The sequence below is a fragment of the Mustela nivalis genome (genome assembly GCF_964662115.1).
Source record: "Mustela nivalis genome assembly, chromosome: 19".
Lineage (NCBI taxonomy): Eukaryota > Metazoa > Chordata > Mammalia > Carnivora > Mustelidae > Mustela > Mustela nivalis.
Genome location: NC_139038.1, coordinates 15,377,272 through 15,389,432, shown reverse-complemented (window position 1 = coordinate 15,389,432; position 12,161 = coordinate 15,377,272). Strand labels below are relative to the sequence as shown.

Genomic DNA, 12,161 nt, shown 5'->3' with positions numbered 1-12,161 from the left:
GTCAGAGGATGTGACAAAGGAAGCAGAAGGATTTGAAGATTTGTACCACTGGCCTCAGAGATGAAGGAAAGAGCCACAAGCCAAGGAATGCAGATCGCTTCTAGAAACTGGGAGAGGCAAAGACATAGATTCTCCCAAATGCTTCCTGTCACTTGATTCTGTCTCAGTATAAACGCATTTCAGACTCTGACCTCAACAATTATTAGATAATGTCTATGCTGTTTTATTCCACTATGAGGGGTAATTTGTTACAGCAGCAATGGGAAACCAGTCCGAAGTCCTACGGAACTTTGGTGTAAATTGTTGGCAGAATGGAAAGAGGCAGACAAGGGGAGTAACTCAATCACGTATGGGCAGTCTGGAGAAAAGCCACACAAACTCTTGCTCTCCCTGACCTAGGAGAGGCCCATTCCTCTGGTCAGGTCAGAGGGCATGTCGCTGGGCTCACGGGTGGGAAGCCCTGGGGGGCTGATTCCAGTTAAGGAGAAACTTTTGATAGGACTGTCTGAGAACAGAGTTCCCACTCAGGTGGTGGTGTGTCCTGCTGATGGAGGTGTAGGGCAGGAACTGCTCCCTGTGTCGTCTGTGTTACGTATGAATTCCAGTCATTATTTTAATCCTGTCTGTTGTTTGATGTACATTAGTCCCTCCTTCATTTCTGAGACTAGATATTAAACCTTCTCAGGTCTAATTAGATCAGCACTTTGACTCTAATGTGTACAACCAGTACCTGGGGAGTTTGTTAAAATGCAGATTCTAGATCAGGTCAAGCTGGGACCTGGGAGAGGTGGTGACCTGTGGTTACTTTAGGTAACAAGATTCTAGAGATCAGTGATTCTCAAACCAGAACGTGCATCAGAATCACCTGAAGGCCTAGCTGCACCCCCACCTAGAATCTGATTTTGTAGGTCTCAGGCCTGAGAGTTTGCATTTTTTTTTTCATCCTTGCGCAGGGGCCATGCTAATCTTCTCTGTATCGTTCCAATTTTAGTATATGTGCTGCCGAAGCGAGCACGAGAGTTTGCATTTTTTAACAAACTCCCAAATGAGGAGGAGGAAGTGAAAGAGGAACCACACTTGGGGAGCCAACATTCTGTGAGCCATGGCTTTGGCCCCTTTCGGAATGTGGTGAGGTGTCCGCACTGCTGAAGTTTTAACTGCTCAGTTTACAAAGTGTTTCCATTGCTCCCAAGAAACACTTGGGAGGGGTTATTCATTCTTCCTTGGGTTTAGCTCTGTTGTTAATGAAACATAAATGTCAGACATTTCTTATGAGGATTTTGGTGACAGCCGTGTAGAAGAGGTCTCTGCTGGCCTCTTCGGGGACTCACTGCTATTGAACATTTACTGTGTGCCAGACCTGGCCTCGGGCCCTTGACGGCAACGGGGGAGCAGCCCCCCACCCCTTGCACTGCCTGTCTGTGGACCTCGTGATCTGCACCGGGACCATCATTACCCTCCAGGGTGAAGGAGACGCCTCGCACGTATATGAAGCTCACCCAGCGCCTGGCATCGTACGCCAGCTGACCGAGTGACTCTACCTCAAAATGTGCCATCCCCCCCCACCCCGGAGCCCCACGACAGGTGCTGCTGACTGTTAGGGAAGGGTGGGTCAAGCAGGAGAAGGTGAGCAGGGGAGCCAGGAGGACACTGGAGGGAAGGATAATGAACGGGCTGGCTGAGTTCCCGAAGCCCATCAGGCACCATCAAGGCTCCAAGGAGGCCAGTGCCTCCCGGGAGCTCGGCAGTTACTGTGGCCGCCCGCCGCGCAGGGGGGAGGCTCCAATGAAGGCTGCCCCTTCTGCTCCTTCCCCATCTGTGCCTCCTGCCATCCTCGTCCATTTTCCCCGCTGCCTTGATGGCCCCACTGTCCACCCAAGAGACCCCCAAGAGCCCGTGGCTGAGGGAGTCAGGCAGGGCAGGGAATAAGCAGTGGCCTCCCCTCAGGCTGGCTTTATTGGGGGGCACAGCGGGGGCCTCTAGGCCTGCTGGAAGGGCTTGGCGGTGGGGGGGTGGGGGTGGCTAGGCCTGCTTGGGGGGGGGCGCGGCAGGGGGCTAGGCCAGCTGGGGGGGTACGGTGGGGGGCTAGGCCTGCTGGGCCCGCAGCAGCGCCCGCACCTGGCCGATCTGCCAGTCGACGCTGGAGCGCGCTGTGCCCCCCAGGGCCGCGTACTGCTCCACGCTGTGGCCGTAGTCCCACACGCGGCTCACGTCGCCCGAGAACAGGGGGCTGTGGGACAGAGGACCAGGTGGGCCAGGGCCCAGCGGGGGTCCCCGGGGACCCCACTGGCCCAGGCACACCCCCCGGGGGGCCGCAGCGGGGAGGCAGGGGCCGCACCTGATGGCCTGCAGATCCTTGAGCGACAGCTGGTTGAGGGCGACCCCCTTGGTCTCGGCCATGAACACGGCTTTCCCGGAGGCCTCGTGCGCCTGGCGGAACGGCATCTGGGGCGGCCGGCGCGGGGGGCTCCGACTCAGCCTTCCTCGGCCCCCTGTTCTGCCCGCACCGTCCCTCACGCCCCCCACCCTCGGCCCGGGACGTCCCCATCTCCTCCCGCTGCACCCCAGCCACCCCACACTCACCCCTTTGCGGACCAGGTAGTAGGCGAGGTCAGTGGCCAGCATGTCAGGACTAAGAGCCCGTGCCATGTTGTCGCGGTGAATCTGGGGGACACCAGGAGGGGAGCGGTGAATGCTGGGGACCGTGGTGGTGAAGCCACCAGCCTTCCACCCTCAGCCCCAGGCAGATCTACTCTGACCCAGCCTGGTCCGCCCTCTCCGCCGTTTGCCATCATCCCCGATAGTGTTTAGGGGTGCTATCGGGGCTGCCGGCACTTTCTCTCGGGGTCCCCAGCTTTGGCTGCATCAGAACCGCGGGGGCAGGGCGGGTGGTGGGTAAAGAACCGAAGCGAGAAATGCCAAGAGTTGCTCGTTGTTGAAGTTGGGCGCTAGTCCACAGGGGTTCATTGTGCGGTCTCAGCTGTGTGTGCTGAGATCTCCGGTCATCAGTGACCAAAAGGAGATCCGGTCAGGCCAGTTGATGGGACCCGCAGCGTCTAACCTGCTTCCATTCTACTGTGGCTTTCGTCTCCCCACTGTTCCTAGGGCCAGGAGCAAACACCCACCCTCCTCCCCCTGTCCCCGATCTTTTGGATGCACCCACCCTCCCCTCCTGGCATGTAGGGGCCTGGGGGAGAGGACGGGGGCTTGCCTGCAGCGTGGAGATGACGCCCGTGGCCACCTGCAGGACGGCACTCATGGTGTCTGACACTTCAAAGACGGCTTCCTTGTCCTCCTGGGGGCCGCGTGGCAGGAGGTGAGAGCCCAGCAGCCCCGCCCCCCATGGAGGCATCCCACTGCCCTCCGCGAGGAACGCTCAGCACCTCGTACAACCCACATGGACAGAGAGGAGAGAGTTCTCAAGTACTGTCAAGGGCTGGGTGCATAGGATGGGAGGCGGCACTTCGCGGGGCCCCTGCCTGGACGTCCAGGGCCCCGAGGAATGGGATACGGTGTACGTGCAGGTGGGGCCCTCCCCCACGGCCCCAGCCTCGCACCTGTAAGTCCTTGTTGTAGGTGCTTGGGAGCCCCTTGAGCGTCATCAGGAGCCCAGAACACTGAGAAAAGAGTGAGAATGAGGAGGCTGGACCTCAGAGCCCATCCTGCACGTTCCCTCGGGACCCTCAGGGTCAGCCCAGAGCCTTGCCCCCACTCCCTGCCCCGCTCACCCGCCCAAACACGCGCCCCGCCTTGCTCCGGATTAGCTCCAGGCTGTCTGGGTTTTTCTTCTGGGGCATCAGGCTGCTTCCGGTGCTAGGGACAGAGAGGCTAGGGCTGAAAGGGCTCCCCTGCCCCTTGGCTGGTCTGCTGGCTGGGTCAGGGGAGGTCTAGCGGCATGCAGTTCCGGTCTGGCCCGGGGCCAGGGCCAGGGGGGCGGGTGTCGGGGCAGGGAGGGTATGGGGAGGAAGGATGCCACGCTGGCAGGTGCAGAGCCAGGTAGGGCAGCGCCCAGCCTTACCTGTAGGCATCTGAGAGCTGCACAAAGCTGAATTCCTTGGTGCCATAGAGGATGAGATCCTCGGCCATCCTGCTGAGGTGGGTCATGCACAGCGAAGCCCAGAACAGGAACTCAGCTAGCGGGAGAAGGGAGAGCAGGCCTTCCGGTCCCCAGGCTTCTCCTGCTCCCCACTCGTTCTGGAGAAGCCCCGGGGGACCAGACTTGGGAGGTGGGAGGGGTGGGAGGCGGCGGGAGGGGGGCCAGGGCTAGATGAGAGCCAGACAGAGCTAAATTAGGGCACAGGGGAGTGGCCCTAGAGGACAAGTGGGCAGGCTCCGAGGACTCACCCACGAAGTCTCGCTCACTGGTGGCGTCCATGCTGTTGAGAGTGATGGCCCCAAAGTTCAGTTCTGGAGAAGGACGTGGGGAAGGCAACAGAGCTGGGCTGGAGGGCAAGGACGGCCTTCCTGTACCCCTAATCAGGTTGCCCAGCCACCTCCTCCTTGAGGCCCTTTTAGGGAGGAGAGTAGGGAGCGGCACGAATGGGGGAGGGTCTCCTGTACAGGTCCCGGGCACGAAGCAGGAGCCCTGAGTGTCCCCAGCGCCATGCACCGCTGCTACAAGCCTTCTCGTGCCGCTCTAGCCTCACTGTCCGCAGGTAATAAATGAGGGTCTCAGCCAGCCCCCTGCCCGCTCCAAGTGTGTGTCTGTGGCACCTGGCAGGTGCTGCGGGGGATCGCCGGGGGAGGGGCAGGGCGCCTCACCTGCTCGGAGCAGCTCCCGGTCCACACCCAGAGGGTTGCCTGCAATGGCCCCGCTGCAGGAACAGGGGATCCCAGGTGAGCAGGGCTCCTGGCGCGTGCACACACACACACACACACACACCCAGAGCCAAGCCCCGATGGTCAGGGCGGCCACCCAGGCAGCGTGGCTGACGGAACGCTCGTCCCCACGGAGCCGAAACGGCAGGCTGAGGGCGACCGCCGGCTCTCTAACCTCTCTGCAGAGCTCTGGCCCTGCTCCGGCATCCTTGCTAGCCCGGTCAGCCCCATCTCCGAGACCGCCGTGGGTCCGCGCAGAAGAACCCCGGACGGAGAGGCCCGTCACCTGGCCGGCTGCCTCCTCTGTCCTTCCTAGCGCCTCCTCTTCCGTTGATCCCCAAGGACCAGCTAACCAAGTGGGACACCCCCCCACCCCGCCCCGCCACGAGGTCCTCGGGACACTGGGGGCTGACTCACCTCCCCAGGGGCAGGACGTTGACCCGCTTCTGGACCTCCAACAGCCTCTCCGAGTCTCTGGTCAGCGCCACGGCATGGCTGTAGGAAGCCAGAGGGCAGAGGTCAGGGCCCCCGGGGCCCTCCCCTCCGTCACAGCCCCTCCACAACACCCCTGCACGATGCCCTGCCCCACTCGCCTCAGTATCCAGTGGCTCCAGCGGATGGGCTGAGCCCTTTGCAGGTGTGTGTACCCCGGGAAGAGGACGTCGCGTTCCCTGTGGGGGGAGAAGAGCCGCAGGGTCTGACGGGCTGCGCAGCTGCTGCAAGGCCGGCCTGTGTCGCCCGCGCCCCGCAGGCCCCAACGGGGAAGAGCGAGGCCAGCCTTGCAAGGACCCGCCTGCACAAGAAACCAAGTGACCTCCTGGGGACAAACACATCCTAAAGGAAGAGACCAGAAGCGGGGCAGCGTGACCCAGGGTCGGGGCCAGGGCCCGGGCCTCCCCAGAGCAGGATAGGAGCCGGGACGCGAGGCGGTGCCGTCCTCAGCTCTAAGCAGAGGTGACAGGGAAGGAGGGGACGCCGAGGGGTACTACTTGGCGGGGGAGTTGCCATCTGTGAGCCCGTGAGACACACCCAAGGACCTCAGAAGAGCAGGGGGCACTTTCAAAGAGACAAGGCGCTGCAGGTGATGGTTTTGGTTTGTTTGTTTTAATAAACAGCTTTACTGAGACATCATTCGCCCACTTAAACTGTACACTTTTGTATGCCTGTCACCCCGTTAATTTTAGAATGTTTTCATCCCCCCAAAGAAGCAACTCGTACTCATTAGCTCGCTCCCCATTTCTCCCAGCACCCCCGGGGCGACGGGTCTTAGGCTGTTGCTCTCCCCCACGTGGTAAGGTCTGTGAACAAGAGGTCACAGGGAGCTGGGGTCACCCTATCTCTGACACCAGACAGGAACTTCTCAGCAGCAAATTGGCCAGGTCTGGAAGGAGCCAAGTCACCTCCAAAGATGTGAGGTCAAAAGAGCCAGAACTTGGGATGAGGCCGGTGGGAGGCAGCTTTGGCCGTCCTGTGCCAGCCATGCTGGGTGGGGACCGGGGCGTGGAGTGGCTGGGCAGTGACCTGGGCTGTCCCTGGCACAGGCAGCCCCTTTCCTCAGGCTTCAGGCGTCTGCCTAGTGCCTTAGTCTCCTACATACGAAGCCTCAGAGGGTGAGCTCGCCCTACCTGCTGAGTTCAGCTGGCACGGGAGTGGGAAACATGGCAAGAAATGCCCCCATTCCTGGCTGCTTTACCTCATTAGTCCAGGAGTTCCAGGACATCCCTGAGCCCCAGGGCCTGGCTCCCCAACCCCCTTCCCCTTTGCCACGTAGATCTGGCATTCAGGCTGCCTGTCCTACAGCAGAGGAGACCCTGGCTGCCCTCGTGCTCCTCTCTGCCACCTGGGTGTCCACGGGAAACTCACGCCTCGGCCCGGTCCACCATCGTTCTGATGAGCTCCCACAGGAGGGCGGAGAGTTTAGAGCAGTTCTGCCGCATCCACAACCTGAGGTCTGTGACTACCTGTGGGAGGAGAGGGTGGCACTCAGGGGCACAGATATGTTGCTTCGCTGGGGAGCCAGGACCACTGCAGCACCCATCTGCCACCTGGGCTCCCCAGGATCGGGAATGCACAAGGCCCAAGGTCGGGTGGGACGGAGTGTGGGAGCAGCACCTGGTCATTCCGACTTCGGCCCGTGTGCAGCTTCCCCGCAGTTTCGCCAATGAGCTCCTGGGGCGGAGGGAGGCAGGGGGTCATGGTCAGCCTAGGCAGGGCCTGGTTCCTCCCAGCCCTGTCACCTTCCCTCCCTACCCCTGGGCCCTGCCATCTCTGCAGAGGCCACCTGCTCTGAGACCCAGCCAGCAGGGAACAGAAGGATGGTGCTTATGCTCCAAGGGGCCATGGTGAGGGAGAAGGGGGAGGCCAGGTGGACAGCAGGGGGTCACACCTTCAGACGTCGCTCGTTGGCTGTGTGAATGTCTTCATCGTTGGGGTTTAGTTTGAAGGTGCCCTGGGCCCACTCCTCAGCCACCTGCAGCAGATGCCAACAACCCAGGGGTCAGGGGTCAGCCATCCACAGCCTTGGTCCCACCCAGCTCTGATCACTGACTGTCTCTGCGTAAGAGCTGCGTCCTCGGGGTGCTCCCCAGGAAGCGTGAGTGCTCCCCAGGGGGTTGTAGCCCCCACACCCGGGGAGCACCTCGGGCCCAGGTCTCCTTCCCCTATGAGCCACAGAGGCATTGAGGGAGAAGAGAGACACAGCACAGCACATGGTTTACACGGCACCTCGACGGGGGCACCCGGGGGGCTCAGTAGGTTAAGCAGCCGACTCCTGATTTCGGCTCAGGTCATAATCTCAGGGTTGTGGGAACAAACCCTGCGTTGGCTCCCCGCTCAGTGAGGAGTCCACTGGAGTTTCTCTTTCTTCCTCGCCCTCTGCCCCATCCCCCGCTTTCTCTCAAGATACATAAATAAAGCTTTTAAAAATTAAAAAAAAAAAAATGAAGAGCACCTTGACAGACATTTAGTCCCAAGAGAACATGTGCCTGGAGAGCACATCCTCCACACCCCGTTTGGGACTTGGTGGAAGCTGGGACCACAGGGTGGGGCTCTAGAGGGGGCTGTCAGGTGTACAGAATACCTTGTCCAGTCCATGAAGTATCTGGTCCATCTCGGCCTTGGTGAGGAGCCCTGCCTTCTCCAGGCCCCGGCTGTAGGCCTTGCTGCCCTGCACGTCCACCTCCCACAGGTGCCGGTCGTAGGCAATGGATGAGTTGAACTTCTCCATGATGGGGTCCACTGCGCCCACAAAGCGGCCACCCCATAGCTTCCCACTCTGGTCAGGAGAGCAGGAACAGTTAATCTCCTTCCCACCCTGAGAACAGCGCCTCTCACCAAGGGCCCGCGGGAGAGCTAGCAAGTCTGATGGCAGTGAGAACCAGCAGGCAGGGCCATTCTCACTGGACAGATGAGGAAACGGAGGCTCAGAGAGGATCAGGAACTTGCTCGAAGCCACCTGGGGAGTCAGTGTGGGAACGTGGCTGGACACTGAAGTTAGGTTCTCTCCCACCTGTGACATTTCTCTAAGGAAATGATGGCGGGGACGAGGCACCCCTGAGAGTAGAGCAGAACTTCTGGGACCTTTTGTGCCACTGACCAAGGGGAGAAGTCACTCGGAATGCAGTCTGAGTCCAGCTCTGCCACTCTGACGGTAATGACAACCGTCCTCGCTAGCGTACTCCGCACTCCCACCGTGTGCCAGGCACGACTGCCATCGCTTGGCCCGCGCCAACAGAGACTCTGATGTGGCTACCAATTCTATCCCGCTGCAGAGAGGGGGAAACCAAGGCACAGAGCCCTTGCTGGGTGACAGAGCCCGGACCACAGCCCAGCTAACTGAAGCAGAGCCCGCACGCCTCCCTCCATGTTCCCCTCTGCTGGCTCTGATATCCTGAACTTTTGCAGCAGGGACAGGTGAGGAAGCACCTGAGGGGCCCCGTCAGGCTCAAATGGCCTGCATTTCTCTCCCACAGCTTGGGGCAGGGCCTGACATCCCAACCTCCACCATTCCTTTGGAGAGTGCCTCTGGCACATCTCTTATCTTTGGCCTTCCAGAAGGTCACCAACTGACCCTATGCCCCCCAGGAGCTAAGGACAGAGGGGTGGGCAGAGACACCTCTGTTTTGAAAGAGTACAGAGGCCACAGCATGTGACAGATGGGGGAGGGGTACAGAACACAAGGGAGCCATCCTAGCTCCCAGAAAGCCAAGGATTGGGAGAGTGTTCCCTGGGTGGATGGAGGCATTTTACTTCACTGCCGACTTTCCTGCGGAGGGGGAGTTTATAACGGCTGCTGGGGACATATGTCCTCCTCTGCCACCCTGCAATGTCCCAGACCCCTCCTAGCCACCTGACTGTGGGCATATTCCATAACCTTTCCAAGCTGCAGGGTTACCCCCGATAAACGAGGACAATGGTAGTACCTATCTGCTCGAGCTGTTGTGACATTCAGTTAGGTGAAATTTCTAAGTGCGTACATAGCACAGTGCCTGACACTCAGCAAATTCTCAGTAAGGGAGGGGCCGAGGGCTGCCAGAGGCTGGCGGCATCTTAACGGCGCTCCCAGCTGCTGTGTGCACCATGGGGGCCTCCACTGCGCTCGCGCCCCAGGCTGTGACCTGACCCCTCGTTGCCCAGCAGCCTTGGCTGTCTGAGGACTCTGCCCCGCAGAAGCGGCCTCCGCCCCCCTCAACCTTTTGAGCTAGATCCTCCTCTTACCCGCCAAGCCTTGATCTCCCGCAAAGCACCACGTGGGCCCCTCTCCTGACCGCTGGGGCCAGAGGACCAGGGCAGGCCAATGCCAGCCAGGACTGAGAGCCAGTGGGCCCCCTCCGCCTGGAACCTGGCGCTGTCTCCTCCAGCAGGCCCTGGACTCCCAGCCTGGGTTGTTAGTAATAACAACTACTTAACAAGTGGGGAGGCAGCCAAACCAATTAGCACCAACCCACAAGACGGCCTGGGGCAAGCAGAAGTCACCTGATGCGCTGGTCTCCTGAAGGCAGCCCACTTTGCACTGGGACCAAGCTCCCGCCGCACTGGCAGGCTTAAAAAGACCCCAGAAAGAGGGGGCATAGTGGCTCAGTCCACTGAGTGTCCGACTGTTGCTTTTGGCTCAGTTCTAAGCCCTGAGATAGAGAGAGCTGCGCAGCTGGGCTCCCTGCTCCGTGGGGAGTCTGCTTGAGATTCTCTCTCCCTGTCCCTGCCCCCTGTCTCTTCTCCCCCGACCCAAACTCTCAATCTCTCTCTCTCTCTCTCTCAAATAAATAAATAAAATATATTATTTTTAAATTTTTAAAAAAGATTTTATTTATTTGACAGACAGAGATCACAAGCAGGCAGAGAGGCAGACAGAGAGAGAGGAGGAAGCAGGCTCCCCGCTGAGCAGAGAGCCCGATGTGGGGCTCAATCCCAGGACTCTGAGATCATGACCTGAGCGGAAGGCAGAGGCTTAACCCACTGAGCCACCCAGGCGCCCCATAAAATCTTTTTTTAAAAAAAGATCCCAGATGGATGTCAGAATGAGGTGCTACCATTTGGGCTCTGAAGAGAGGGGGAGTCCCAACAAGGCAGAAACGGCCCTCCTCTAGCCTTGAGCACATCTGGGCCAGAATGACACCTTTGGGGCAAGGGTGCAGGAGTACTGGTTTGGGTGGGGGTGAATAAGCAATAACCAACTTAGAAGGCACAGGGAAATACCGTGTTGTTACTGTCGGTATCCTTAGCCAGCATTTACCGAGCACCTACTGTATGGATGACAGCTCAGCCCTGGGCTAGGCATTCTACATATGCTATTACACCCTCTTGGGAGGTGGGCACTGTTACCCTGGGGGGTCAAGGAATTGCTTCAGAAACCGACTCTGTTTGCCTCCAAAGTCCAAGCCCTACTGTCGCTGCTGACACCATGACCCAGAAACCAGCAGAACAGACATTCTCATCCCATTTATGCAGATGAACAAACTGAGGGCCAGAGAGAGGAAGTGCTTTGCTAGCTAATGAGGACCAGATAGGACTGGAACCCCGACCTCGTGCTTCCCGGCCACAGGCTCCCTTCGCTGGCACCAAGCAAACAGCCCCCTTTACCTGAAAGGTTCAAAGCAATGACCTCAGGACCCAGTACCTTCCAGAAGGAGGCAGAGAATTATCCAACTGAGGCCCCAGAAAAGGAACCTGTGCCTAGGACTCCTGCCAGGAGTGGTCAGGAGAAGAACCCAGGCTCCCTGTGGCTCTAAGAAAGAGTGGCCAGTGAGAGAGCAAGCCACCAGGCCCTGGGGCCACTAGGGCCTCAGGGCATGGTCCCTGAACCTCCTGGTTTTGTCCACCAGCCAGAGTCACGTGGCCTCTGTTTGCTACAGCGGGAGCAGGGGCGCAGGGTGGGGACCGACAAGAAGGGCATCGGGAGGTGACGGAGCTGAATGAGGGGGCAGCTCGCTCCCTGCGCCCTGGCTGGGAGCACTGTCCGGTCGGGTCGGTCAGGGCCACCCCCCTCGCCTCGCGGGTTGGGAGCGCCACAAGGCTCCTGGGGCGCGGAGCCGGCCGAGAGCCGACGGTGATGCGCGCTGGGAAGTCCAAGCACAGGCCTCCCAGGCTCCGGCAGGTGCAGCGGAGGTTCCGTCGCCCGCAGCCGGCGAAGACCCGGAGGGTGGCCGGCGGCGGGTGCGGCACGCGGGATCCCGCGCGCGGGTCAGGGCCCCCGCGGCTCCCAGAGCGCCCCTCCCCCCCGTGCGGCGTCCCCGAGGTCCACTCACCTCCGAAGCCATGCCGGCGGGTCCTCGCCTCCAGGGGCTCGGCGGTCCGGGTCTGGAAGACAAGCCGGGACTCAATGTCCTGCGTCCCCCGGGAGGGGCGGGCCCCGGGCTCCGGGCTCCGGGCTCCGGGCTCCGGCGCTGCGCTTGGCCCCGCGCGGCCTGCGGGGAGGCGGACGTGGGCAGCGCCCAGCGCGCGCCACGGTCGTCGGCGTCCTCCGCTCCGCCCGCCGCGCGTCCCGCCCGTCCCGCCCGTCCCGCCCGTCGGACACTCACCGCTCCGGGCCGCGCCGTCAGTCCCTCGCCCGCCCCCTGGCCGGGCTTTTCTGGCCGCGAGCGCGTCACAGCTGCCCCGCCCCGGGCCCGCCCCCTGGCGGCGGCCGCACCAATCCCAGGCGGCCTGCAGGGGGGGCGTTGCCTCCTCCCTCCAACCCGGCTGTGGGCGGAGCCTCAGGGGGCGGGGCTTCGGATCCGGGGACCCAGGGCGGGCGAGGGGGCGGTGAGGGCGGGGCCAGAGCGACAGCGCCGAAGGCGGCGACAGCGCGGGACCCTGAAAACAGCGGCCAGGCCTGGCGGGGGAGCAGATACAGAAGGTGATGATGG

At 61.0% G+C, this 12,161-nt stretch overlaps 1 protein-coding gene across 2 annotated transcripts; it reads right to left on the bottom strand.

Moving 5' to 3' along the window:
- Nucleotides 1-207: 207 nt before the first annotated feature.
- ASL (argininosuccinate lyase) lies at nucleotides 208-11,882 on the bottom strand. 2 transcript variants are annotated; one of them, XM_082714372.1, is made up of 17 exons: nucleotides 11,835-11,882; nucleotides 11,562-11,613; nucleotides 7,898-8,092; nucleotides 7,205-7,288; nucleotides 6,931-6,987; nucleotides 6,682-6,779; nucleotides 5,412-5,489; nucleotides 5,236-5,313; nucleotides 4,762-4,814; nucleotides 4,345-4,407; nucleotides 4,019-4,133; nucleotides 3,729-3,813; nucleotides 3,558-3,617; nucleotides 3,212-3,295; nucleotides 2,584-2,664; nucleotides 2,339-2,430; nucleotides 208-2,230 (listed from the first exon to the last, which is right to left on the bottom strand). In XM_082714372.1, the coding sequence occupies exons 2-17, from the start codon at nucleotides 11,571-11,573 to the stop codon at nucleotides 2,086-2,088; spliced, it is 1,380 nt and encodes a 459-aa protein (XP_082570498.1). In that variant the 5' UTR covers nucleotides 11,574-11,613; nucleotides 11,835-11,882; the 3' UTR covers nucleotides 208-2,085. The 2 variants fall into 2 exon arrangements, with proteins under 2 accessions (XP_082570498.1, XP_082570497.1); XM_082714371.1 differs by having other exon boundaries at nucleotides 2,339-2,445; nucleotides 11,835-11,881.
- Between the last annotated feature and the right edge of the window lie 279 nt (nucleotides 11,883-12,161).